This window comes from Onychomys torridus, chromosome 2 (assembly GCF_903995425.1).
Source record: "Onychomys torridus chromosome 2, mOncTor1.1, whole genome shotgun sequence".
NCBI lineage: Eukaryota > Metazoa > Chordata > Mammalia > Rodentia > Cricetidae > Onychomys > Onychomys torridus.
Window position 1 is genome coordinate 63,260,912 of NC_050444.1, and position 27,974 is coordinate 63,288,885.

The 27,974-nt window shown below is 55.1% G+C and overlaps 1 protein-coding gene across 5 annotated transcripts in view; it reads right to left on the minus strand.

Moving 5' to 3' along the window:
- Cntfr (ciliary neurotrophic factor receptor) overlaps positions 1-27,974 on the minus strand; it is a 39,232-nt gene that overhangs the window by 714 nt on the left and 10,544 nt on the right. Inside the window, exons 1-8 of one of the 5 annotated variants that reach the window (XM_036178066.1) lie at positions 26,471-26,622; positions 17,716-17,800; positions 13,349-13,582; positions 5,318-5,435; positions 4,977-5,143; positions 3,753-3,916; positions 465-645; positions 40-208 (exon numbers count right to left, since the gene is read on the minus strand). In XM_036178066.1, the coding sequence (XP_036033959.1) occupies positions 40-208; positions 465-645; positions 3,753-3,916; positions 4,977-5,143; positions 5,318-5,435; positions 13,349-13,582; positions 17,716-17,800; positions 26,471-26,539 (1,187 nt within the window). In that variant the 5' untranslated portion in view covers positions 26,540-26,622. Of the gene's footprint in view, positions 1-39; positions 209-464; positions 646-3,752; positions 3,917-4,976; positions 5,144-5,317; positions 5,436-13,348; positions 13,583-17,715; positions 17,801-21,931; positions 21,956-26,470; positions 26,624-27,974 lie in introns of those variants that run through there. The other 4 variants (XM_036178068.1, XM_036178069.1, XM_036178067.1 and 1 more) reach the window with 4 other exon arrangements.

A 27,974-nucleotide genomic window follows, 5' to 3' on the forward strand; every position in this document is an offset into this window, starting at 1 on the left:
TCCCTCCCTCCCCTTGCTGCCCGGCTTCACTCAACCTACCAGATCAGGAGATTGTTGGCTGTGGCAGCAGCGGCAGCCAGGGCCAGAGTGATGGGGACACTGGTCAAGAAGGGTATCGAGGGTCCCCCGCCGCTGCCTAGCTCTCCAGGGTCACAGATCTTCGTGGTAGGTGGGGGTGCCAGTGAGCTGGTGGTGCTGGTCGTGGTCTCTGGGGAGCATGGGGGAAACTCAGGGCAGGGCCAGGACTGAGTCTCACCCAGAGCTGGGGTTTCCTGAGGCACACTGTTCCTGCTTCCTGATCAGATTAGTGTTGCCTCTCCCATCCTGCTCCCCAAGGCTCACAGGTGACCCCTGCACCCAGTCATCCCTACCAAGGACATCTCGAGAGCAAGAACCGGGAACACAGGTGTCGGGCAGATGGGTGGGTCTGTGACAGTCAATGAGGGTGAGGCAGGCAGGCTCACCGGGGGCCTGGGCTTCCGTCGTGAGATGTCGTGGTTCCTCCGTCCAGGGTGTGGCGTGAGCAGCCACGCTCCAGTCACTCCATGTTCCAATCTCATTGTCCTTGGCTGCCACCTGGATGATGTACTCCTTGCCAGCATAGGCATCGGTGATGGTATGTGCTGTACCATCTGACAGCTCCACCTGCAAAGCCAGTCATGGGACGGGGTGAGAAGAGACACCTTTGGGGTCACAGGTGAGGTGACCCCGAGGGAAGCAAAGATGCATCTTGGGAGAGGGACATGGATGCACCCCTGGAGGGAGTGAGGGCTTCCTGTGGGGAGAGGGGCCACAATGAGCGCGACCTTCCCTTTTTATAGGAGAGTAAAGCCATCAGGAAGAAGACCTAGAGGAGGGGCCTCAGGCATGAAGGGGGCTGGAAGGGCTCCCAGAGTGACTCTGCTCAGTAGCCATGATGCTGTCGTGCCAAGGGGAAGACTAATGGGGGCAGCGTGGTGGTAGGCTACCTCCTCTCAGGAAGCCATGGAGGAAAGGCCACAAGCACCCACGCTGGAGAGATGCCTAAGATACTATCTTGGCTCCATCTCTTGCTAACTTGGAGACCAAGCTGCTTAGCCTCCATCGACTTTGCGTCCCTATCTATAAACTGCTATTAACGACAGTATCTGCCTTCGAGTTATAATGAGGACTAAGCCACGAGGAGAGTACCAATTACACTTCAACTGACACTGTCACTGTGGGTTTCAGCCCAGAGCCAGCGCACCCACCACCTAGCCCCAGTAGGGCCTCTCCCAGGAAGGTTTCCATGTGGTATCACTCTGCTTGAAGTAGGAAGGGGTGGAGACAGTCCCCAGGGTGATGGGACTGCCGTTCCATTTCCTCCTGGAGGAATGGCATCAAGCCCCCCCTCCCAGTTCGCTGGCCTCATCCTTCTGGTCTCCCCTCGATTCTCCAGGGCGGCCTGCCTGTCCGGCGCCCCTCCCAGACCCAGGCTGAGCTCTGCTTCATCTCAGCGGCACCCGCTGCCTCATTAAGCCTCCTCGTAAACAGGGGCAGCCGGCGGGGGTGAAGAGGGGGGCTGCTCTGGGCCATGTCTGGCTTTAAGGCCTTTTTGGTTCCCGTTTCAACCTTCACCACAGAAAAATAAGGTCTAGGCCACCTGAAATGCTAGTCTGTGATACGCTTGCATATGTGTGTGTGTGTGTGTGTGTGTGTGTGTGTGTGTGTGTGTGTGTACACTCATCCATGTGCTGTCAGGCCCTGTGGTCCTGATGCTGGAGCCCCAGGTAAAGGTCAGGGTCATTCTGAAATACACTTGAGCCTATTCCCAGGCCCAGAGTATGGATGGACACTAAAAGCCTTCCTCTCATGGAGGTGAGGCTCCAGTCCCAACTCTGGATCTCACTCTCCTCTGTCTATAAAGATTTCCTCTGGCTGATTAGCTCACCTCTCCCTCCTTCTTGGCCTACAGAAGACCACATATCTTTCCCCGAAGACAAAGGAGAGAGCCCAGGGGAGTGGATCACTGGGGTACTCATGACATTGTGCTTCTCGCCAATGATCTCTGGGCAGCGACAATCCCAGGCCTGGGGCGTCCATGCCAGGTTGTCATTAATCCTTAAGAGAAGGGCTCTTCAATGAACAGGCGTTCTCACTGGCACCCACTGGCCTTGAAGCCCTCTACTCAGTCAGCTGCGGATGTCAGACACTGAGTTAGGCCGAGTTAGGGCCAGAGCATGTGACAAAGGTACCCACGCTGGGCTCTGGTCCTTGCTTTACCCTTGCCCATGCCGAGACAGCTTCTGCCATACCACCTGGGCCTATTCTTATTTACATATTCCTAGTCTATGGTTTCCCTGAAAATCCAACCCATGTTTTCTCTGCTCTCCTCTTGCAGCCTACACCTGTTACTCTCCAAAATCAAGGACAGGGAAGATATTCTATACAAAATTCAAGTTGAAAAGAGCCCCAAATCTAATCTGTCCCCGAGGCCTATGAGACATGGAATGAGGAACAACGTGTCTCTGGACGCGCCTATTCTCAGAGTAGAGGCGGGTCCTGCTCATAGTATAGGCCAATGTATGGCCCTTGGCATGTTGGTCCTGTACACAGATGCAGCATGGTTCCTGCTGGGAGCCGTGTGTGTGTGTGTGTGTGTGTGTGTGTGTGTGTGTGTGTGTATGCCTGCATGTTCCTGTGGGGGGGGTGGGGGGGGGGGCAGTACGCCAGGTCCACTGCAAGGCGTGTGCGCTGCAACACGCAAGGCTGCTGCCTGTAGCTCGTTAGCGGGGGAGGGGGCTTGTGAAACCAGACCCTGGTTATTAGCAATGCATTAGGCGCGGGCAGCTGGCCAGGCGGGAGGGACTCCGGACTCTGTCAGGGAACACGTGAGAGTGTGAGTAGCCTTTGTGGGGGCCAGGCCTACAACCAGGACAGGCACCTAGGAATCAAATTACATGCTTTAAAGGCCAGACAGGAGAAGGGCATAAGGAGATGGCACTGGAGCCTGGTGGGGGTTCAAGTTGACCCCCAGTAGACAGACTGGCTTGCCTCATGGAACACTCCCAATTCTAGTCCTAGCCCAGAGCTCAAGGGCCACCCAGAGTGCCCACAGCCTAATAGGCCCTGGGCTCTCAATATGAGAATACCCAGAAGTCTTCAATCCCTGGCTGTTCCTAGAGATCTCCATCACAGCTCAATCGATAGACAGACCATAGCCTTGCCCCACGCTGACCCTGCCAGACCATAGCCTTGCCCCACGCTGACCCTGTCCACTGTTTGGTTCCCAGTCCAGGCCACTACCTGACCTATAGCCTTAAAGTTACCTTTAAACCAGGCCTAACTTTGGAGCCTGAATAGTCATTAGAATCTAAACTCACCCCCTAGACCAAACTTGACGGCAATGTCTGGTCCTAACCCCTTGGGCCCATCTGCAAATCTTTGAGGGTGGGGCCATCCTGTTCTTTGGGTCCATCACGGACCCAGTGTGTGATAGGAGTTCCCTGATCAGGGCTGACAGTCAAGGCTAGGAGTAGGGATCATTAGGAATAGGATAGGAAACCCTTCACCTCCCTCCCAGCACTTCCCTCCACTACCCTCAAAGACATGTTCCGATGAGGATGCCTCCCTCAGCTCCATGCATCTTCCCAAGCATACCTGATCCCTTTCTCCCCGTGGCAAGCCTCTGCCACCGGGTCCCCCTCTGGTGCTGATACTACCTGGGGCACAGTTTCCTCTCTCACAGAACTCTACACTCAGGCATCAGGATCTGGGCAAGGCAGGGCACTCACATGCTGCCATTGGTCCAGGATGAGAGGCCGGTAGCGCAGAAAGAACTTGAGAGGGAAGGATTCAGGGTCAGGCCAGGTTGAGGGCGTCTGCCATGTCACCTCCAGTCGACGAGGGTTGCTGGGCACCGGCCGAGCTACCACATTTTCTGGAGGATCAGGCTTCACTATTAAGGAGACATTTGTTTCATTAGTGTGCTAATCTCTGGGAAGAACCTCACACTGTCAACTCCAGCTACTGATCAGCCATCTCTGTTGCCAACAATTGACATGACCACAGCTACCATCTCTCTTTCCCGTTGTCAGCTCCGGCAACTACAATGAACAACCACCTAATGAGTCACCAGCTCTGACCTCCCCATCGTCACCCTTGGCCGTCACTACAGTCAGTCACCAGCTCTTGGTAGCAACATCCTAAATTTCAACCAACCTCCATCACAACTCCTTTCTCACGCTGTCCAGCACGCCAAAGACGAAGCCGACACATCACCCCTATGACCACCCAGACCACCTCTCTTCCATCAGTATCACGCACTGCCCCTGCTGGCTTCCCCTCGGGTCTTTTCAGTTCTACATGGGGACTGGATACCCTCATTTGAGTCTAGATTTGAAGATGTTCTTTGCGTTAGAGGTAAGCTGTGGATCTGATGGTAGCGGCATCTCAGGGCCCAGCTCATATTGAAATAAACTGACGGAAGAGCCAGCTGTGAGGCTTGCAGGGAAGATGGAGTAGAGGAAGGCGAGAGACTGTCTCAGAGACAAATAAAGGGTCTGGATGGGATGGGATGGGGTAGGAGCGGCAGAGCCTGTCTGGAGTATGGCAAGGGCAGGCAGAGGGTCTGGATGGGATAAGGGGTGGGGTGAGGGCAGTCTCTCTCCCTACTCCTGTCTCCTGTTCTGACACCTCATTTATCACAGACCGTAAGGAAGCCATTAGCATGGAGGGGGGGGCCTGCAGCTGCGCAGGAGTCTGGCCCAGCTCAGCCCCCTTTCCCCCTGTTGCATGTTCTTTGAGCCAAAGAGACAATGAAAAGAACTACTGGAGAAGTCTCTGCCCTGCAGGTAAGGATGTCCACTTGTGCGATCACAGGTGTACATGAAGGCATGTTTGTGCCATGGTGCACACACGTGAACATCCCCACCAAGGCGCAGGTACACACACCTCGGACACGCTTTCACACTCCCAGAGCAGGCCGCGGTTCCCCCCACCATCACTACCACACGCACCAATGGTGAACTCGTCGAAGGTAATAGCCGTGGTGTTGTGACCCAAGGCATTGCTGACACTTATGGAGACCTTGTACTTGATGGTGGAGAACAGGTGCATGTAGCGGATGTGGCAGCGGTTCTTGAGGGCTGGGTCCTTCTCACAGACCATAATTTTGGAGCCGTGCCTGGAAGGGAAGGAGGCCCAGGTACTGTTACCAACATCGGGGGGGTCAGGTTGGGGCAGGCTGGGGGAAGGTCAAGCCCAAGGCTGGGCCGGGGTCTTGGACTCAGGACGTGAATGAGGAGAGGGGGAGGTCAAAGGTCAGGGCTGGAACCGGGTCAAGCGCGCAGTTACTCACAGCACAGTCACATTGAAGGTATTGGGGATGTAGGTAGGGGTGGGCAGATGCCAGCTGCAGTAGAAGCCCTTGGGGTAAGTGTTGGAGCGGCAGCTGAGCACAGGCTCCCGCGGCGGCACTGGGGGTGAGGATAGGGAGGTCAGGGCCTTCTTGAAGCCTCCAGTCCCCTGTACTAGTTTGGGGACAGGTGGGCCCCCAGGGCCCCAGCACTCCCCCCTTACCTATCATCGATGCCAAAGGTGGGGGGGGGGGTGCTGTCAGCGAGGGTCTGAGGCTTCCCAGGCCACAGAGAGCCAGATGTTTAATTAAAGAAAAACAAGGCTGTGTGGAGGATTCCTCCCCCCACACCTGCTCAATGGAGGCAGGAACTGGATGGCGGGGGGGGGGGGGGGGGGGCGGGGAGGGGGGGGACGACACGACAGGGAGGTGGGGTGGTGAGGAGGAGGGAGCTGTGAGTCCCAGCTCATCGATCACAGCACCAAGATGATGTCTCAGGGAACTGTCCTTGCCCATGTCTCCTATCACAAATGTACCCACGTCCAAAGAGATGCCATAGACACTGGAGGGAGCCAAGTGGTCCTCTCTACCTGCTAAGGTGACCTGCACACCTTTGGAGAAGAGAGCCCTCCCCCGCGGGCCAACTGATAGAAGTGCGGGCCTGGTAGCCACACAGGAGTACAAACCGGAGAGGCATGAGCACATCCACATGTGTACAAATCTGCATGTATCTGTGTATTGGGCCACACATGTCTCTGACGTGAAGGAGTGACTGGTAACATAAAGCATCTATGCAGCTCTTGGTCATGTCATCCATGCACAACCATATGTGAATATTTATGTGAGCAAAGTGTCTGCTGGAAGAAAGCAGCTGTCCATTGGTGTGTTTCCCCCTGGCTCCTGGCTCCAGCCTCCAAGTGCTCTGCCACCTTAAGAAAGGCTATGACATGATCAGTGGCTCCCTTCAATGTGGAATAAGGAGACCCAGAGGGGGATACTGTTTTGCCTGAGGTCGCACAGAAAACTGGAACTGAAATTTCTCTCAGAAAGGTATTACTCACCTACATGACTACATTTGGTAAGTTCTTTCTGTTGTCTAACTGTGCTGTTTGCTGCTGTGAGCATTTAGCCCAGCTGTCCCACCTTCAGGCACTGGGCAAGGCGTGAGGACAGGCAGCTCAAGTTCCTGGAAGGAGGCAGCTTCTGTGATCTGACCCAGGCAAGGAATGTCTGTCTGCGGCTCCAGGGACACTGACACCTCCCTTCTGTGCCTCTCCCCTCCCCACCCCTGCCTGACAGGTGGACAGGAAATGGGAGGGGGTAACTGAACAAGCCAGGGACAGTGAAGGGGAGTCCATGTCTACACTTGTAGAGTGGCTGTGGCGACCTCGGGGAACTGAGGTTTCCACAGTGTACATGACTAACGGTGACTTCTAGATGCACACATCTAGTATGTGAAATTTGTGTGATGATGTGGCGGAGCCCGGGACACATGCCCCAGAGTGCAAACCCGGCTCTGCAGCAAGAGCTGAGGGGCAGAAGGAGGACCAGGAGAGCCTCCCTGCAGCAGGTGGAGACACTGTGGGCAGAGTAGCCCTTCCCCAGCGTCAGGGAGAGCACACAGGGGCTGCCTCGCATCTGCCCACCACTGTCATCCTTCCCGGGAACCTGCCCATCTTATGTGGGTTTCCTGTCATCCTGTGTGCCTGTGGTGTTCCTGCCCTGTCTACCCCATGGGTATAGAGTGCTGTATGGGGGTGGGGTGGGGGTGGCCAAGGACACAGGAAGTGCCTTCTGGGGGCCTGTGGGCCAGGCCAGAGTTGGCAGCCGCTCTAGGAGGAAAGGACATTCCGAGGTCGCCGAGAAACCTCCACTCCCCGCTCCGCTGCTACCCCCCCTCCCCCCCAGCTTCAAAGGAGAAGAGCATTGCGGGTGAAGCTGCAGAGTCAGCCCCCTGATGCCTGCCTGGGGTGTGGAGGGCAGAGCAGGCCCTGGCCCTGGACTCACAGCCCCCTCCCCTGGACAGGCCGATGTATCTCCACCCCTTTCCTTCCCCGCTCCCCTTCAGACTCGTCCCCTTTCAAACCTCCCCCTCAAACCAGCTCCCCTCTCTGAATGGGCAGGTCACAGTGGGTAGGGGCCAAGCAGGGGTTTGGCTGTCATCTGGCTATTCCTGCCTGGCCCAGGGCCCTGAGAAGAGGAGGGTTTGGGTCCCCTGACAGGGACCAGGTTTCTCAGAGGGGAAAGGAGGAAAGAAAAACAAAGAAAAGGAAGAAAAGGAAGGAGTGAGTTGCTGCAGCTGGAGCCCAGCTGAGGGGCCGGGTGGGCGGAGATGGGGGTGCCGCGAGAGACCAAGTGTGAGGCCGTGGGACAGTGTGGGATTGGGAGGCCCTGGCGTTGAGTGTGCTGTGAGCTCGGAGAACTGTTGGAAGTCACCGTGGCTGTGAGGTGGCTTCATGGGCGACTCCAGGTCGTGTAAAAGTGGAGGCTGTGTGGGACAAGCTGGATGACTGTGTGACGTGGGGTGAGGCTGCCTGGTGCCTGTGAGGGCAAGGCTTGGTGTCTTATGTCCTCCCATGTGTCACTGTTAATGAAACATGCAGCCAGCCAGCTACACTGTATCTGTGATGGAGCTTTTTTTTCCCCCTTGAGACAGGGTCTCAGGTAACCCTAACTAGCCTACAACTTACTATGTAGACCAGGCTGGCCTCAAACTCATAGAGATCTGCTGGCCTCTGCCTTCTGAGTGCTGGGATTAAAGGTGCGTGCCCCCACATCTGGCTCTGGGTGTGCTTTTCAAACCATGGATGAAACCCTGAATTCCCAGCATGTCTACAAATGGGCTGACCTGGTGTGAGAGTGAGTATACCAGGGGTGTTGGAGCAAACTCCTATACGTACATGACAGTGTCAGACCTGGGTATGCAGCATGCTCTCAGATGCCCAGGCAGCCTGCGTTTCCCCTTGTGGGGGTTTCTAAGATGCCTGAGTGACTGTGTCAGCTGGGACAGTGTCTGAGTCCCATACAGGGCCGTGTGCGTGTGCCTCTGCTGGCCTGGGGTTTGTTTGTTTTCCTCCTAATTGGCTTGTTTTTCCATGTCCAGCCCACCAAACCGCATGTTTTTCCTCTCATCTAGCCAGCCCGCCTGGGCTGGAGCCCCCAGCACGCATGAGGCCTGCCCGCTGGCCTAGAGAGGAGGAGAGGCAGGCTGCCCACACCCTGAGCCAGGCCAGATCAGGCCAGGGTGGGGCGCACTGACCCTTCCGCTGCAGCCCTGCCCACACCACACCCACACTCCTCCTGCCTGGCATTCAAGGCTCATGGCCTGTCTTAACCTTTGCTTGTGGGATCTCTTGAGGTACCCCAAGTTCTGGACTCTTGAACACCTCCTCCTGCCTCCCACTCACCTCTCCTTGACATCTTTAACCACAGTCTTGTGAGCTACTCTTTTCTTCCTAGCCAAACAGAGCTGAGGGCAGCAGTGCTGGACCAGGAGCCTCTATCTGATGATTCTTGGTGGGAGGAGTTGAACAAGAAACTGTCCATTTAAAAATTATTTTAATCTCTGGTTTGTTTTAGCTTAAGATCGGAATGATAGCAGTGTCCAGTAAACAAAAAACGGATGCTAGTCAAAGGAACATTGTGATCCCGTTTCCTAACACATCAGTAGGCGCTGCATTGCTGCTGTGTGAGGATTCACCTGATGGAAGGTGATGGGCAGGAGAAGGCAGTAGGATTGAGCAGCCTGGTTAAGGAGTCTCCCACCAGAATATCACTATGGCCAAGTTCCTTTGGAAACTTGGAAATAAAGATTGCATGTGTTTAGGATAAACATTAAGTAATAATTCTCAGTCTGAAGGACCCACAAACCACAGGTAATGTCGCCATGCCCTTGGGAAGCTGGCAAGAATAATACTTGGGTATTGAGTGTTGTCAAGCCCCGTCTCTTGTTACTTCATAAAGTGACCGAGAAGATTGTGATTAATATCCCCTGTTCCTCTAACCAGATCTTTAGACGGAAATAAGGCAGCAAGAGGTAAGTACCTGTTACAGATGTTACAGCCAGTTCATGTCCTGCCCTTCCCTGAGGGGCAAGATCAAGGGAGTAAGTATAGTGAGCTGTATCTAAATGGTCTGGACTCTGGTCACAATAGAGATGCAGTGGCCATGTCCTGTTGGTAAGGACTGTCGATGTTACTTCAAAACTCAATTCTCCTCCGAAGGCCTCTCAAAGATCACAGCACCAGAAACTGGGTTAAGGGCTACCAGACACCAGCTATTACCACCTGCCTTATTCATCACTTGGGGGTGCGCAAACTCAGAAATCAGGAGAGCAGGTAACTGAAGAGATGGTCTCATCTTTCTACAGAACTCCAACAACAGCCGCTTTAGCCTGGAGCTAATCTGGTTTCCACGGTTACCAGGTGCTAAGCCAAGGAGGATTTGACTAAGCTGGTCCTGCATTTCTCCATAAAGACAACAGGGGTCACTCCATCTTTGGCTCACATTTAAAACAGCCTGAATGCCATCTCTTCATCTCAGTTTGAAAAGGTTTCTTTCCAGCTGGGCAGTAGTGGCACACACCTTTAATCCTGAAGGGACTCTAGCTCACTCGAGCATGTGGAGCTCTGGCAGACCTTGCCCTTCTCCCCCATCCCCTCCGCCTTGCTGAAAACTGTTAGATCACATTCCCAAAGCTAGCCACCAAGGTCCATTCCCTCATTTGGGCAATCCTTCCTCCTGAGACTGACTACCGAGGTCCAGCTGTCAAAGTACTGAAGTCCAAGAATCAGAAGCCCCCGTTGGCTCACCTAATTAACATGCCCAATTAAAATTAAACACCTCATCCTAACACAGGGTTCTCCTTGCACCTTTATAAACCGCCATTTTCCCATGTGCCACATCTGTCTCTTCTCTATCCAGAAGCAGTCCTTTGTTGTCCCCCTGAAACAAAGGTCCCTCCCCCTTCTCCCTCATCCTCTATCTCCTGTCTTTGTCTCTTATCCCTGCCCTCTGTCCCTCTGGGGTAAATCAATCTCCTCTGTGCTGAGAACTTGGTCTTGGGGTTCCTGAGCCGACACTTTTCCTTTCAAATCCCAGCACCCTGGAGGCAGAGGCAGGTGGCTCTGTGAGTTCGAGGCCAGCCTGGGCTACAGAGCTAGTTTCAAAACAGCCAGGGCTACACAGAGAAACCCCTGTCTCGAAAAAGGAAAGGCTTTTCCATGGGAAAGGACATCTCCACTACTGTATTTTCACACCTCATTCAGCCCTGGTGTGGGTATTTTTTGTGGGCGGTCCTAAGCAACTTTTCAGCGTAATGTTTTTCATGGTCGTCCATGCTGGTCACCAGACAATGGGCAAGGGCCTGCTCCCAGGTAGCTTCCAGGGAATAAAAAGAACTTTAATCTTTCGGCTATGGGGTAAATTAAATCCAAATGTGATGAGGCCAAGGAAGCTTGAATCTTTAGCTCAGGAGAAAAGATGGAGGACTTCCTAAGCCATCCCTCTGTTGGCCAAGCGCCGGGCACCTGCACACCTGCCCCTCGGCTGATGACCTCATCACGCTGCCTTCCTTCATTCCTTCTCCAAACCACTCCTCTGTTCTTCCGTCTGCCTTGCTGCTGGCTCCTTCTTCCATCAACCCCTTACACACTGATGGTCTTCAAGGTTCAATTCCGAGTCTTCTACACTTCCTTACCCATTTCATCACCTCCTTGCTGTAGATGACAACCCCTACATTTCTATCTCTAGTAGACACCTGTCCCTGAACCCCGGACCCTTAGATCCACTGGCCTTTACTCTGGACCAGTTCTAGGTAGCCCCCTCCCCCCCCCCCCCCCCCCCCCGCCTTACCCTGGGAGAACCGTCACCTAACATCTTAGCAGATGTCTACAGACTTGCAGATCTCTCCTACACCATTGCCAACTTCTGCCACTATTTTCTGGAGAGACTTCTCTGGTCATCAAAGCACTGGGCCAAAGTGCTGGGTAATCAAAACACTCAAACACACACTCCTGCAGGAGAATCAAAGCCCTGGGCCAAAGTGCTGGGTAATCAAAACACTCAGACACACACTCCTGCAGGAGAATCTTCCATCACTGATGGCAGGAGAGGGTTAAATATTCCAATCCCTGGACTAGAGAGCTGGCTTAGAGGTTAAGAGCATTGGCAGCTCTTCCAGAGGACCCAGCACCCACATGGCAGCTCAGAACTATCTGTAACTCCATTCTAGGGGATCAGGCTCCCTCACATGGACATACCTGCAGGCAAAACACCAATGCACATAAAATAGTAATAATAAATCTTTTTAAAAATTCTAGTGCCCTTACCCCTCAGGAGGACAACTCTGAGGGGCCTCTTCCGTTCTACACCCTGAGTGACTCTTATCACCAAGAGACAACAAGCACTCTGGTAACCCCCCCTCCCTTTTTTGACAGGTATCACTGGATGGATCAGGCTGGCCTTAAACTTGCAGTTCTCCTGCTTCTGCCTCCTGAGTGTTGGGATTGCAAGTATGTGTCATCATGCCCACTAATAACTTGTCCTTTTTGTTTTTGTTTTTTTCAAGACAGGGTTTCTCTGTGTAGCTTTGGTGTCTGTCCTGGATCTCACTCTGTAGACCAGGCTGGCCTCGAACCCACAGAGATCCGCCTGACTCTTCCTCCTAAGTGCTGGGATTAAAGGCGTGCGCCACCACCGCCCGGCCTTCCTTTTTGTTTTTAATTATTACATTTAGTGTGGGGGGAATGCGCATTTGTGCCATGGCATGTATGTATGGAGATCAGAAGACAGGTTGCAAGAATCGGGAGACACAGGGTTTATCTGCTGAGCCATTTCATCTTCCTAATAACTATTTTTTTATTAAATAACTTACTTCCCTTTTCTGTATCTCTTTCCCACTCTTCAAGGGGTTTCCATCATGTGCAAAATAAAATGCTTGTCTTTAGATTCTCATTTTCCATCTGACTCTAGAGAGACCCAGGTCCAGCCACTATCCAAACAGAGCACACTTTCCTCCTGTTCCTCCCTGTCACGTGTCACAGTGACCATACCACCAGCCCTCTCCACCTTCCTACCCTCAACTCGCCAGCCGTTCCCACCTCCAACCCATCACCAGTTCCTGTGGGCGCAACATCCCTACTTCTTCAACTCCGTTCTCTGGTCCCAGGTCCTCATCGTGTCCCCGGCATCCCTATCGCCCTTGCCTCCTCTCTCCAACGTGCTTCTCTTCACCGCCTGAACCTGACCATGATCTGTACTGTGTCACCTCCCTTAGTCCCCCGTCTCCACTGTCATCAACCCACATGACTCTGAGGCCTCGTCAGCACTCAGTCAGAAATGACGTTTCCAGCTGGGCAGTGGCGGGGCACGCCTTTCATCACAGCACCCAACAGGCAAAGGCCAGCAGATCTCTGTGAGTTCGGGGGCAGCTTGGTCTCTACTTTGTTAGTTCTAGGCCAGCCAGGGTGGCATAGTTAGACCCTGTCTCAAATAAAGAAAGGACAATAGCAAAACTACAAAGAAAAAGAAAAAGGAAAAGAAAAAGAAAAAAGAAAGGAAGTCTGTTTCCATATATCTCCTAAATCTGGAGTCTCCATGTGTCTCCCACTGTATGAACCCTTTTTCCTTCCCTGGGGCCTCCCAGACTGCTCCCACGTCTAATAACCTCATGTCCTATTTCCTTCTCTCCAGCCATTGACTGTCTCCTGTGGGAGCAGACATGGTGAGGCCACTCCAGCTCGGAGCTGTGACCCTAGGATCCCTTTCTACCCATCAAGCCCTGCCAGCCCTCCTCTGCCCACTGTGTCATAGGGGACAAAAGGACATCAGGACTAAAAGACCTTCTGATATATCTGTAGGATAAATAGGTAAAGTGACCAGGGTTTGGACTCATTGAGCAAGATGAAACTCAGAGGTCAGAAGAACAGGTTAGGTAGGGCGAGAAAGCAAGGCTCAGGCCGCAGCCTCTTTCCTTCCCTCCCAACAGGAAGGTCAACCCTCCAGTAAGAGGTCACGGTCCAGGGGAATACTTACAGCCCACATGTAGAAGGACTTGGTGGCGCAGATGCCAGGAGTCGCGGTGGAAACAGGCATACAGGCCGCTGTGGCCCAGTTCTAGGCTTCGTAGTACCAGCTGAGAGCCATTGAGCAGGTCAGGGGCCAGGTCTGTCCCGTTTACCCTCCACGTCACAGCTGCATCCCAGTTTGCTGTCCCACAGGGCAGCATCACATCTGAGCCCAGGCGCTCATACTGCACATGCGGTGCCTCTGTGGGGCCAGGGAGGGTATGAACAAAAGTCACAGGTCAGAGTCTTGCCTGGCAACCGCAGGTGAACATGGACAGGTGAGACTGGAGGGCCCGGGGGGGGGGGGGGGGGGTTGTCACTGGAGACGGCGGCCCGTGTGGCTGTGCAAGTATGTGAGTGTCTTCGCTTTGGAAAGCACATGAGAGGCTCTCTCTGTGGGGTGAGGGAAGGGGGTGCTGTGTGGCATTTGGAAGCATCTATTCTCAGTGAAAATTCAGTTCCTCTTTAGTCTCTGCACCTTTACAAAGTTTCCTGACCCCTATGACCAATGACCCTAACTACGAGACTCCTTCCTTCCTTCCTTCTTTCCTTCCTTCCCTCCCTCCCTCTCTATTCTTCTTCTCCCCCCACCCCCTGCCCCTTTGGTTTTTCAAGAAGGCTTTCTTTGTGTTGCTGGCTGTCCTGAAACTCGCTCCGTAGACCAGGGCCAGACTCGAACTCACAGAGATCCGCCTGCCTCTGCCCCCTGAGTGCTGGGATTAAAAGTGTGCACCACCACTGCCTAGCTGACTCTAACTTCTTGTCGTCAACAGGCCCAGCCCCGTCCCTCCCCAGGACCACTAATTTTTGGACTGGAGCACCTGTCCTGCTTGCTGCCTCCATCATACTCTCTGCACCATGGTCCACGTCTCCAGGTCTGCCTCCTCCACTGCCATTACAGTGATGCAGAGGGGTGGCCCTCCTGGACTCTCTTCTCTGTCTCATTCCTGGTTTTCTGTCCCATGTCTTTCCCTTACCTTTCTTCGAGCTCCGCTGCCCCCAACTCTGCCCACCCCACACAAGCTCCCCGCCCCCACCTGAGCCATCCAGGGCTTGGATGGCAGCACCAGAGGGGAGAGCGGGCAGACCTTGCAGAAGTAAGCCCTGGGGAACTCCTGGCAACTGTCAACTTTGTGAAGCAGAAACTGCTTGCAGTGAGGCGGGAGCTGGGACTGAGGGAGCGCTCCGTCCATTCCTCTGTTGCCCCCAGGAGGAGCCTGTCAGAACTAAAACTAAACTCCTGCCCTGGCCCTGGCAGCCCAGGCCAAGCGAGGCGTGATGGACTGAACCCAGGAGACTGGAGATAGGTGGGTGGAAAGGAGCACCCGTCGGGAGGCAGCGCCAGGTGGAGGAGGCAGCGAGCAGGACAAAGTCAGACAGGCAGATCCGCAGGCAGCGGCAGAGGGGCAGGCATGCAGAATCGGAATCTTCAGACACCCCCACCTCCTGCCCCCTGAGCCTGGAAGGACAGATGCTTCCCTCATCCCAGCCAGATCTGTGGAGTGAGGGTGGGAGGGGAGAGGGGGGGAGGAAGGGGCAGCAGGGAGAGTGGGGGGCTGCGGGATCCCTCGTTAACACTCGCTCACATCTCCCCTCCAGAGAACCACCCCGCTGAGTTGGGGGATTTTCAGAGGCAATTCCTGTTAACGAGCCAATTAAGTTGGGCCAGTGGCCTCTTAATTAGACTTGTTAACACCACCAGGACTTCGAGGGAAGGGGGGAGGGATCCCTCAAGAGCCCCTCAGTCACCCTCCTCCACGGAGCCCCCTCCCCAGGACTGCTTTTCTCTGGGCGGGAACATCTGTCCTGTTCGCTGCCTGCCACCCTCGCTGGCCAGGGTCTCTGTGTCTCTGGGTCTGTCTCCCTTGCTGCCGGTCTCTCTGCCTTGCCCCTCTCTGAGCCTCTCTGTCCCTGTCCAGAGGAGGGGGAAGCAGGAAACGGAGCCAGCCCTGACCACTTGTCTGTGGGGCTTGGGACCAGCCGAACAGAGGATGAACAGGCGGAAGGGCGGTGGCTGGGGGCCTTGGAGGCCACAGCTGTGAGGCTGGACCAGAGGCTGAATGGAGGCCTCCCCCTGATCAGAGGCCCAGTGTCCAAGACTCAGGCCATTGAGCCCCCCCTCAATCAAATAGCTCCGGCCACTGAGCCCCCTTCCAACCTCCCTTCCAAAAACCTGGAGCTTCCAGGAAACATGCCAAGCCCCTCTCTCCACACAACCCCCCCAACAGAGAGACTCTGCATCCAGCTGCCTGAGGAGGAGGCTGAAAACTGACCGTTGGGGAGGGGGGCGTGGCCATCAGGGTCCCAGCGGCAACACACCGACACTGACCAAAAGCCGTTCAGAACAAACATGAACTTGGTGTGGCCCTTCAGCACTGGGGCAGGGGGTGGCACAGCCACAGAGGGGGGAGACGCCTCACAGCAAGTACAATAGCAGTGGCCTGACATGTCCCCCATCACGCCCTGTCTGCCTTGAAAACAAGCATGGAGACGCAATCTGATAGCAATGACAGGAAAGGGCAGAAGAGACACACAGCAGCAGAAGACAACTGCAGGCCACAATGCAGAGACAGGAGCAACACCGTGTGACAATCACGCAGTGCCACGGCCGTCACACTAACACCACAACGGCAGTACACACGGCCACGCAACAGCTTCAGAAATGGCGCCGGTTTGATACTGTCTCTGGCCAGCCCTGCAGGTGCCCCTCCTGATGTGCCGTCCATTTCAGAAATTAAATCAAGCAGCAGGGGGAGCGTGGGGTTCTTGGCCCTGACAAATGCTCCAAAGGAATCAGCTGTGAAAAGGTTGTTAGAAGCCAGGATGAGAGACAGAGACAGGATGAGGTCATGGACATGGAGAACACAGAGGGACAGAGCTGAAGGCTCCCTCACACCTGCACACACAGACTCACATGGGGACTCCATGCCGGAAATAGTCCCCCCGGGTGTCCTAAGCAACTTCATATCACCACACAGGCAGGATGAGGACGGTCACCCACAAAGAAGCAATGGCAGCCACTCGTCACAAGGTTACAGGCACACACAGGCTCAATCACACAGGGACACTGTGCCCTTTCAGGGATGCTAACACCTGATACAAGATCACAGGCATGTACAGAAAGGGATCCATCGCCTAGGGGCACAGTTACTCACGGGGACAGGGTCTCACGGACAGGGTGAATCCTACCAAGGGCAAAAACATACAAAGAAAGTCATCCTATCACACACAGGGTACCGTCTCAGACACAATGATACAGCAGCACCTGAAAGGGCATTCACCCAGGTAATAATGCACAGCCTACAAAGATACGGCCACACAGAGACACCCAACAGAGCCACGCTCTCACACACAAAAAGGCCCACACACTGAACTGGGATCTCATGCCAGGGCCCTGGCCAGACGCAGCCCTGACTTTACATTCAAGTAGAGTTCTTTACACATAACAGCAGGGAGAGGCACCTGGCAGGCCTGTGCTGATCCAGCCAGGAGCTCTGGGACTGATCAGGCTCTCTCTGGGCCTCAGTTGCTTGTCTCCTAAGGAAGAGGCCACAGATTCATGGACCCACTACCCTTTCGGCCCATAGTCTTGAGGACAGAGGAGGTCAGCCAGTGAGGTCTGTTCAGCGCCTGGACTTACTCCCTCTCAGGCCCTGCTTCTGCCTCCCACAGCCAAGGCAGAGGCAGGACAGGACCCAACCAATGGAGGAACTTGGGGACTCTTACTGGGGAGGATCATGCCAGTTCAGACTGTAATGGGGCTAGTGAAGAGAGCACGTTTCCCCAGCAGGGGCGCAGCTCCTTGTCCTATAGCTATGGGGACTCAGACTTCACTAGACAAGCAGGTGGGGGATGGGTAGAGAGGCTCCCGATCACTCAGCCCTGAGCAGCCCCTCCCTCCTCTAGCCAGGGACCTCCTTGAGTGCGCACTAGCCCTCTCTCATCTGTCTCTTCAGCAACAGGGCTCAGTCTCTTAAATGCCTCCTACACCCCTACAAATCTTACCTAAATATACTGTACAGAAGCCCTGTCCCCAACTCCATTCCCAAGTCCTATCGCTACCTGCCCGTGTCCTCTACCTTCCCTACAGAACGAATTATTTCAAGCATGCGACGACCCAGGTGTGACTGTGGAGGGCTGTGCCTGTGAGGCATCCATGGGTGACCCTGCTTATATCACTGTCACGTGACTACGTGTCCTTTGGGCGAGGCACGTGCGACAGTGCCACGGTGTACCAGTGTGACTCTTGGGGGCATCTGTGTGCAGCTGTGCCAACGTCGACTCATGCACCGTTCCAGGAGGAGGAATGGACCAGCAGCCCTCCCAAGCACTCACCCTGTGGACTGTGTTTCTGGGTGTAGACAGCGGCGGCGGCGGCGGCAAGCACAGCACAGCAGGCCCATGGGACAGAAGCAGCCATCTGTTGGGAGAAATGGGTTGTGGGGGGGGGCAGCTTCAGCCCGGGCGGGAACCCTCTGGTGGGGTTAAGGGTGCCGCTCTCAGGGAAGGCTGGAAAATCTCAGCCCCGGGGCCAGGGGCACCTTGACCCCACACACCCTTCTTCGTAGGGCTTGGGGTCCCCTTTCCAGCAATGGAAACCAGTCTTGTCACCTGTGGGAAGGACCGCTAAGAGGATGAAAGACAACTACAGCAGTTTGTCATTCAGTAAGAGTGCTGACTGCAGAATGTAGTCAACCACGGATGAGTTATAGAGCATCAGCAATGCCAGGGCCATTTTTCAAAATTAAAAAACATACCTCGACCAGTGAGCTTAGCTAATTAGGTATCCACACCGCAAACTGCAAGGGCAATGCTTTAGCTTAATGAAGGTCTGTCTGTACTCCTCCAAACTGCCTTGAGTAGAAGGCCCCTGCTATACTCCTGGGGAGAAAGCCTGAAACCTGGATGCTCAAGAGACCCTTGGTTCTATCACTGGCCTCCACCCAGACTCCTACTGGGCTCTGGAAAACCCAGGGTATCAAGACAGTGGCATGCTAGCCAAGCCAGATGCAGCTTTGGCTTTACCGTGTATCAGTGATCACAAGAAAATGAAGACTGTTCATATGTAAGGATCCTAAACCGCCCTTCACCTCAGAGACATGTTCTCAGAAGCCTGGGACCCCCAGCCCAGGAGGATCGGTGTCTACATGTGCTCATGCAGGTACATGAAGTACATCCAGGACATGTCCCCAGAAACCAGGAAGAATCCAGTGGTCCCCCCACTTAATGTCCTGCCTCCTGGAATGAATTCAATTCCCCCACCCCAACACATGCTCAGACCCGAGGCAGGGACATAACTATTTCCTGGAGGACAGGCTCTAAGTGTGATAACCTCCCTTTTCTAAACTGAGGATAGAAACCAAGGGACTGTCAACCATGCAGAAGCAGAGACCCAAAGACAGACACCAGGGGATACTATGAGGCATTTAACCATGGCTGCTGTCAGGTCCAGGCAGTCTCACAGTAGACTTTGCCCAGAAACACTGCCCAAACAACCATACATAGCCCCAAACAATTGGCTCCACACTCGAGCTGTCAAGAGAGCGTCTCCAACCATGCATACAGCTAGATAAGCAGACAGAAGTGAGCCGAGTGTAGCCAGCACAACTGGAGAAGCAGCCAAAACCACGCCAAGCTGCTTAGCCAGACCCCAGCTGAGGAAGAGCAAGAGCTAAGGCAAAGAGACCGGCAGCGACAGTCGGTGCCAGAGACACCGTCAGAGACAGCCAGGGAAACTCTGACACACAAGCAGAGAAACTGCTAGACACACACAGCCATACACTCAGACAAAAAGCGAGAGAAAGAATCAGAGCCCAGCCGGATGCTCAGTCAGGAAGTATCCGTACCACTGAAAACTCTGCCAGAGACACTGTTAGGGACACAGCCAGAGATAGCATCAGAGATACTGCCAGAGACACCCAGACAAAGTGCCAGAGAGACCACAGCTGGGGGGAGGGAGAGGAAGGTGGGCATTAGCTGCTGCAGCCAGGCTGGACGGAAACCTGAATTCCTAGGAGCTCCTTTATGGGAAAGGGGTTCCACTGCCTTCTGTTTCCCTCACCCACCCCAGATTGCTCATCTCCTCTGAGCCTGCTTGTCCTGATGGCCACAGCTACAGCTACACTTTGCTGGTGTGGTCTTGACCCCTTTCCCACATTGGTGACTTGGTTACCTTCTGGCCAGGTTCCTTATGACTCTCAATCATTTCTCATGCTCAGCTACTCCTTAGGCCTAGGAGGTTAAGACAATGACCAAAGGCATATAACTAAAACTTACATAAAGTCAGCTAGACTTCTGAGCTGATTCCGGAGAAAAAGAGACAGGCTGGAATCCTACCTGGTCATCTCCCCCTTTCCCCCAGACCCCCCCCCCCCCAAGAACTCCCCCCAGCCTTGGAAGGTAGCCCTCAGACCCTCCCCCTCTATCTCTGCCATCTGTCCACGCTTTTCTCCTAGATCCTCTGCCACGGTGCCAATCCACTGACCACCACCTGGGAACAAGAACCAGGCCGCAGGCAGGCAGGCAGGCAGGTAGGTAGGCAGGCAAGCAGACTGGACAGAGGTTAGATCCAGAGGGAGTCAGAGCAAAGAGGAAAACCTCTGCTCCCTACTCCTTCTAGGTCCAAGTCAGGCTGGAGGGGGAAAGATATCCAGGATAGGCGCACATGCATCCTCTCCCGCGTGTACACACACACACACACACACACACACACACACACACACACACACACTTTCAGGCCCCCACAGGGGGAGGGGAGAGTTCTTCATCAAAGTCGCCTCCATCAGCCCGATGAGTTACTGTAAGGGCCGGGCCCTGGGCCAACGGGGCTGCAGCCACAGGAGACGGGTGCTGCTGAGAGCTAGTGAGCTCCTAGTGCTGCAGAGGGTGGGGGTGGGGTACCAAGACAGACACTGCAGGGTCTGGGCACACAGAAATGGGAGAGCCTTGGCTCGGGGAAATGGGCCTGGTGAGGCAGAGCACTGAGTGCTGGACTCTTACAAGGACCACAAGGCACAGAGGCAGAAGGGGAAGAAGGGACACAGGGCACACTGGGGGCTGCAGACACTCCGCGGCAGAGGGGAAGACAGACACAAAGGCTCTCTGTGCCCACCCTAGGCCATCGCAAGGAGCCTGTAACTCCTAAGGCTGGAAGGAGGCAGGCAGTCAATGCAGCAAGCAGGATTGACAAGGAGCGACAGCAGGTTCTTTCTGGGGTTGGAAGAAGTCGCACTGGGGATCTAGAAGCCCAGCCTCTGGGAAACAGGGGTGAAATAAAGCCTCACCCCTCTGCTTCTGCTGCTATAAAAACAACAAAACCACTCAGGGCAGTTTCACCCCCCCACCTCTCCTCACTGTCCCAGTTAGGCCCACTCTCTAAACGGGGAGACTGAAGCTAGAGGCATCCGGAACACAACACCACCCACCACGTCCCTGCCCTCAGTCACCTCCAACTCCCATCTCAGGGCAAACAGCTCCTTTCCCAGGAATTTTCCAAGTCCATACTTCCAGTCTGGGATGGATCTAGATGCTAAGCATCATACAACCCGAGGGAAGGCGGTACACTGGCCTAGGCTCCCTGACAGATCGTCAAAGAGGTTAACCCCAGAATGAAGATAGAACACAGTGGAGCAGACCAGTGCCCAGCAGCACAAGGTTCTCAGCACTTCTTCTCACATGAACCCCAATGTCATCATTATTTACACATACAAGGGACATAGAAGGCAAATCCCAGGGCCCCAATTTAGTGTCACTGCCCCACTGTGACACAAAGACACTATCACACAGTGATAATAAATCAGTGAAAATGGCTGGGTGGTGGTGGTGCACGCCTTTAATCCCAGCACTCGGGAGGCAGAGCCAGGCGGATCTCTGAGTTCGAGGCTAGCCTGGTCTCCAAAGCAAGTTCCAGGAAAGGTGCAAAGCTACACAGAGAAACCCTGTCTCGAAAAACCAAAATAAATAAATAAATAGATAGATAGATAAATCAATCAATCAATCAGTGAAAATGATACACTTGCACTGTTCACAATGACACACAGGATGCTGACAGTCACACAGTAACAATGTTGCAGTGACAATCACAATGACACACAGGATGCTGACAGTCACACAGTAACAATGTTGCAGTGACAATCACAATGACACACAGGATGCTGACAGTCATCAGTAACAATGTTGCAGTGGCAATCACAATGACACACAGGATGCTGACAGTCATCAGTAACAATGTTGCATTGGCAATCACAATGACACACAGGATGCTGACAGTCATCAGTAACAATGTTGCAGTAACAATCACAATGACACAACAATGCACTGACTCCGGTGAGATGGATACAGTCACACAGAGTAGCACATGGCAACAAAGAGAATGTTGACAGCCTCGGTGACATACAGAATGATACTAGTTCACAGAAATGTTAGCGCCCATGGCGGCTGACAGTCACCATTAGTAACACTGCCAGACACAGTGACAAGCTCCAGACTGGGGATCCCAATTATCTGGTTTTGGAGTCTGGTTTAGGATCCGGGACCCCAAGACCACTCTTACCAGCCCCAGCAAGGTTCCAGTTGTCCTGTGCCCCCACCTCACTGGTTGCCTAGCTAAAGGTACAATCTAGGGAGGCTCTTTGAAAAGCCCCTATTATGCCTGCGGAGCTACAGCCAGAAGTTTCGAGAGTCCTTGCCAAAACCAGGTTGGGGTGGGGGTTAGCAGCACCACTGACTGGGTCTCAGCCACAGTGTGTGTGTGTGTGTGTGTGTGTGTGTGTTGATCTGCAGTAGGGTGTCCTAAGCTATGGGTGGAGGCTGGCGTGAGGGTCAGGAATGTTCCTTCTGGCCTTGACAGTGAAGAAGGGCAGCCTCATGCAGTGTCCTCAAAGCAAGGTTACCGATCCATCTCCAAGTTGGGTAATTGAGATTCAGTGGTCACTGGCCAGGACTCCTTTCACTGCCCAGTACAGGGCTGAAGTGACTCTTTCACAGCTTCCTGCCCCCTCTGACAACTCCAAACTCTCACAGCATCAGTAGAAAGAGTACCCTAGGTCTTCCCTTCCTTCCCATCTGAAAGTCCTATGTATGGGCAGACACCCAGAACATTGATTCCAATGCCAGGGAAGCCAGCAAGCCTCCGACCTGTGGAGAAACTAGGGTGGAGCAAAGAAGAGAGACACACAACCAGGATAGGGTGAGCAGGGAAGATGAGGCCTGGCCTGGACAAGGGGGAGCTTGGGAACGACAGGGCTGGAAGCTCAAGGAGGGGGAGGAGGAGCCCAGGCTGGGAGGCCCCCCAGATGCCACCAGACCTAGACAGCCTGCACAGTGTGGGCAGTAGGGGCTGGTGCAGAGGCCTGAGTGGTTCACAGGTTGGGTCGGGGGAGAAGTAGACCAGGGAGGGAGGCCTGGCTCACCAGGGAGGGGGAGGGCACAGGTCAGGGGCCAGCTCCCGGGCTACAGGCTCCCACTCAACAGCAGTAATGTGAGTCTTTCTGACTTCCTTGTCTCTGTCCTTGTCCCCCTTTAAATCCAGACCTCTTCTTCCTCTCATGTCTGGGTGCTACCACCTCAAAGGACAGGAGGTTGTGAATTCGGAAGCTGGGACTGAGGTTGGAATTCAAGCCTTGCTCTCCTCCTGGGCTGCTGCATCCCCTCCCACTATGGAGCAAGGATGCCACCCCAGCACAAGTGCCCTCCTCCTGCTGAGCAGGGGGAGGGCAGGCTGAGCACCAGTGGGAAGGGGCCAGGAAGGAGGCAGGGGGAACAGTCCCCCAGCCCCAGCCGCTGGCTGAGGTTGTGGAAAAGGAGGCGGCCCAATGTGAGTGAGTTGGGGGGGGGGGATAACCGCACCTGCTGTTGTGACCTCCACAGCCAGAGATGGGGGCCTGTGGGGGAGGGACACACAGATTCCGATGGATTTTGGCAGCAGCCTGGACTCTAAGTGCTCCCACCCCCCAACCCCAGCCTCTTGTACCGTGGGGACCCTGAGTTCAGCATGTGCGTGCCCTGCTTGCTGCACGTGTGTGCGGGCGTGTTGGGGGAGCCTGGGGGCCCTCATATGATGGGCCTGGCTGAGCAGCTGGGGATGTGTCTTGGGAAGACGGGAATCCATCCCACCAGCCTGTGCCCACATGTAGAGGTCCACTCGGAGCCCTGGAAGCTGTACTCAAGCATCTCTCTAGATGCAGAAGGTCTGGGTTTTTTTCTTCAGAAGTCATTTGCTCCAGTCCCTGCCTCTTACATAGAGAGCAGGACAGGGCAGGTGAATTCATATCTTCCCTTTGGGCATATGCTCGAGACAGCTTCGAAGACTCTGAGGCGCAGGTGGCAAGCTCCCTGCTCCCCAAGCCCAGTCCAATCTCTGGTTCCCAGGAGAATCAGGAGGACCCTCTACCTAGGAAAGGCCTACCAGTCAGTGAAAGGCTGTGAGGAGCAGGGTGTGGCTGCTCTGGAGAGACAGTGCCGCAGGGGGAGGTTAGACTGCCAGATGCCCTGATCCCTGGGGGATGGGCAAAGCAGTAGGGGTGAATGAGGCTCTACAGCTGGGGTAAGAGGTGGGAAAGGGTCTACAGTAAGTGTCCAGCTGGAAGGAGACAGGACAGACAAAATAGCTTCTGAGACTTGGGGCCTAGTTCAAAGACCTGTTTGCCTCGGCATCTCTACCATCCCTCCCCCCCTCTCCCTTGCCAGATCACTGTTATAGTACAAACACACATGGGCATGGTGGCACACACCTTTAATCCCAGCATTGGGGAGGTAGAGGCAAGCAGATCACCACTGAATTAGAGGCCAGCCTGATTTACATAGTGAGTTCCAGGACAGTCAGGGCTAGGCAGAGAGACCCTGTCTCAAAACAAAAACAACAACAACAAAAACACGCCACTCCCCCTCAAAAAAGAAGTCCAGGCATGTAAGTATGTGTACGTACACACACACACACACACACACACACACACACACACACACACACACACCAGCAGGGAGCATGAAGCAGGAGTTTGTAACAGGAAGAACTGAAGATGGTCTTTTTGGCAGAGCCAGAGTTGATGGGGGGAGAAATTTTTTTCCTTATGGAACAATGTTCTGTTTTCTCGGCCCCCTTAACATGCACGTGTACCATGCATGCTACTTCTGAGGAACCTTCTGGTCTGCTGGGTAAGAGCAAGCCATCCTCCCACCCCCCTCCCTGCTCTTCACAATCTGTTCCTGATGGTAAACACAGGCATGAATACACACACCCACATGTTCACACACACCAGCAGTTCAGGGTGACACAGGACCCAGCATTCACCTCACCCCAAGATGAAGCACATGCCAGAGGGCCCTAACAGCCACCCAGGGAGCTTCCCAAGGCCTCCATCTCCACATGCACACAGCCAGTACTCTGCAGACATTCCTGGCAGCCTCTCTGTCACACACTGGCATTCAGTCTACAGTCACAACCACATATCGTGGCCTCCCCTGTAGACACCCACTGCTACAGCCTCAGACATTGGTCCTCTCTCTCTTTCTCATACACACGCACGCACGCACATGTTAAAGTGTCAGCTGCACACAGAGACTCCCTCACACAGAACAACCACCGTTTCACATATGGATACCATCACACTCAAAACTGTCAACCTTCCACACTGACACCACCGTATACCTTCAAAAACCCAGAGCTCCCCAGTCACCCGCAGCCCACTGTCCTCACAATGGGAAACACACACAGACATTCATGGCAGTCACACACACTGGAACCTTGGTGGTGTGCTTGAGCAAGGGAGATAAAGCAAAGTGGCTGAAGTCAGATGTGAAAGGGGAGGGGAGGATTCGCTTCTTTAAAAGGTGAAGAGCGACAATTATTTCCCGGTCAGCTCCCTCTTCCTCCCAACCCTGCTCTCAACAACATTAGGGGATGGAGGGAGATCCAGGAAGGCTGCAGGGGTGAGGAAGCCCTGGGTTGAGAAAGATGGCAGTCTTGGTAACAGCAGATACCAGAAAAACTCCAAACTAGCCTGTGCCTCAGGCCCTCCTGCCTCCCTGATTTCTCGAGGCTAAGGAGCAACAGGTCTCGCTCTAATGACATCCTAACACACACACCCTGCCTGCTCTGTGCTCCTTACCTGTCTCTAATGCATCCAGACAGCAGGCCTGCCTCCATGAGATGGAGGAGGAAATGAATACACCTTTACCTGAACAACCTCACCCAAGCCGTCATCACCGGCAGGAGGACCAAAGAGAGGAGGGGACAGGTGCCCAGCGGCAAAGTAGGTGCTCGCTCAACTAACCACTTCAGTGCCCAAGAGTCCCAAAGTGTTCTTGGGCACTGGAGTCCACCCTCAGCTCCTGGGTCCTGAGTCAGTCCAGGCAGGATGGGATCCAGGCTGAGCCTGGCCAGCCCCCAACCCGGAACAACTGGGGATGCTGCTGACACTCTTAGCCCTTGCCCGGGGGGTATCAAAAAGCCAGGTGACAGACAGCTCCGCAAAAAGTGAGGCAGGCACGGGGGTGGGGGGGCCGTGTGTGTGTGTGTGTGTGTGTGTGTGTGTGTGCAAATGAAGACAGGTACTAGGGACTAAAGTGAGCTGGGAGGTGTGGACAAATGAGGCCAGGCACTGGGGACTAGAGTGAGCTGGGAGGTGTGGACGAATGAAGCCAGGCTTCGGGGATCATATGAAACTAGGCAAGAGGCCCACAGGATGTGAGAGAAGAGAGATATCAGGAACTCATCCCCTGTCGAGATGACACCCCCACATCCTAGGCCTCCCTCTCGGTAGCCCCCTCCCCCAGGCCGGTGGACACAGCCAGGGCCCCCCTCCCCTCTCAGAGGCCTGGTCCGCCTGCAGCCAATGGGCCCCGGCCCCATCCCTGAGACCTCAGGAAGTCCCAGTCCCTCCCACCGGCTGCTGAGGCAGGGGGGCTGGGGAGAAAGCGCAAGAGAAGAGAGACAGCTTGGCAGGGGGAGCGCCGAGCAGCCGCGGGGGGCGGGGGCCGAGGAAGGAGCGGGAAGCGCCGCGGCGGGCTGGCGGGCTGGCGCGGGCGGGGGCGTCTCCGCCGCGGCGGGGCGGCGGGGTGACAAGTTCTCGGCCCCGCGGCCGCGCGCACTGACCTGGGTCCCCGCGCAGGCGCCCGGCCGGGGCTCGGCGCTCCGTGGGTCCGCCCGGCAGCCTGCGGGCATCGGTCCCCGGGGCTTCCCCACCCCCTCGAGGGGCCGGGCGGGAGCGCCACGGCCGCGCCGGAGCCAGCGGGCGAGCGAGAGGGCGAGAGGGCGAGCGGGGCGGCGAGCGGGCCGGGAGGGGGAGGCAGCGCGCCGGGAGCCGAGCGAGCGAGCGAGCGAGCCGGAGCAGCAAGTGAGGGACTGCATGCAGTGAGGTCATCCTTTGAATCTAATTGTCTGAGTCAGGAGGAGATGTGGCACTTGATGCTGGGGGAGGGGTGGGCAGGGGACCCTCGGCACAGCCAGGGGTGGCGGGCCCCACTCTCCCCCCCCCCCCCGCCGCCCCAACTCGCGGCGTGGATGTGGGGCTCGGGGCTGACCCCTGCTGCCCGGGTATCAGCTAGTCTGGAGTCGCGCGACTCGGTCCCAGGTCAGGGCCACCTTCCTATTCTCTTGGGAGTGGTGGGGACCTGCCGAAGCCGGGTCATCTTTCTGCATTTTTCTTTTTTTTTTTTTTTAAGGAAACGGCACACATCCCCACACCCAGTCCTAATTCTGCCCTCCAAGAAGGGGAGACTTCATCCTTCAGCCTGCCTTCCACATTGTCTCTGTGCACTTCAGGAAAATGGGCCTGGGACTCTTCTCCCAAGTTAACTACCTGCACTGGGAAGCTGGTCGAGGGGAGAAACTGAGCCCTATTCACTGCTTTGCTCTCTGGGAAGGGCAGTGCAAAGGCCACCGGACTTCCCTCCAATCCCCCCCACACACCACACACACACACACACACACACACACACACACACACACAACTTCTTGTTCTACATGCCCAAGCCTCATTCAGGAGGGCCAAACAGGGCCAACATCCTGGGGTACCAGGAAGCTCCCCAAAGGACTCAGCGACTCGGATAGTAGCGAGGCAAGTCAGCAACTAGGCCTTGTGCTGGTCAGGCTCGCACACCCATGCATGTACACAGGAGCACATGAACACATTTGCACACTCTGGCACGGGGACGGACCGGGGACGGACCAGGCAGCCGGGGATGCTCACCAAGGGCCACATGCCCCTCCCCTCGCCCCCGTGGGGGAGGGGTGATAAATATTTAAGGGGCTTTTAGCTCTGAAGGGGCTGAAGCCGGGGGAGGGAGGGGGATCCACGCTGCCTGATTAATGGGGTTACGGGCTTGGATCAATCTGTCCGCCTGCCGCTCCCTGCTTCCCCCCTCCTCCCTCCCTCCGCCTAATGCGCTTTATCAGGAGACGTTTTTTCTGACTTGGCAGCGTCGGGCGTTTTAAATAGACCCATTTAGAGCTCGGGTTGGGGGAGAAGAAGGGGGAGGTGGCGTGAGACAGAGATTGAGACGGGCAGGGAGACAGAGACAAATAGGGAGAGAGACGCCCGGAAGAGAGAGACAAGGGGAGAGGGAGGGAGGGAGGGAGGGAGGGAGAGAGAGAGAGA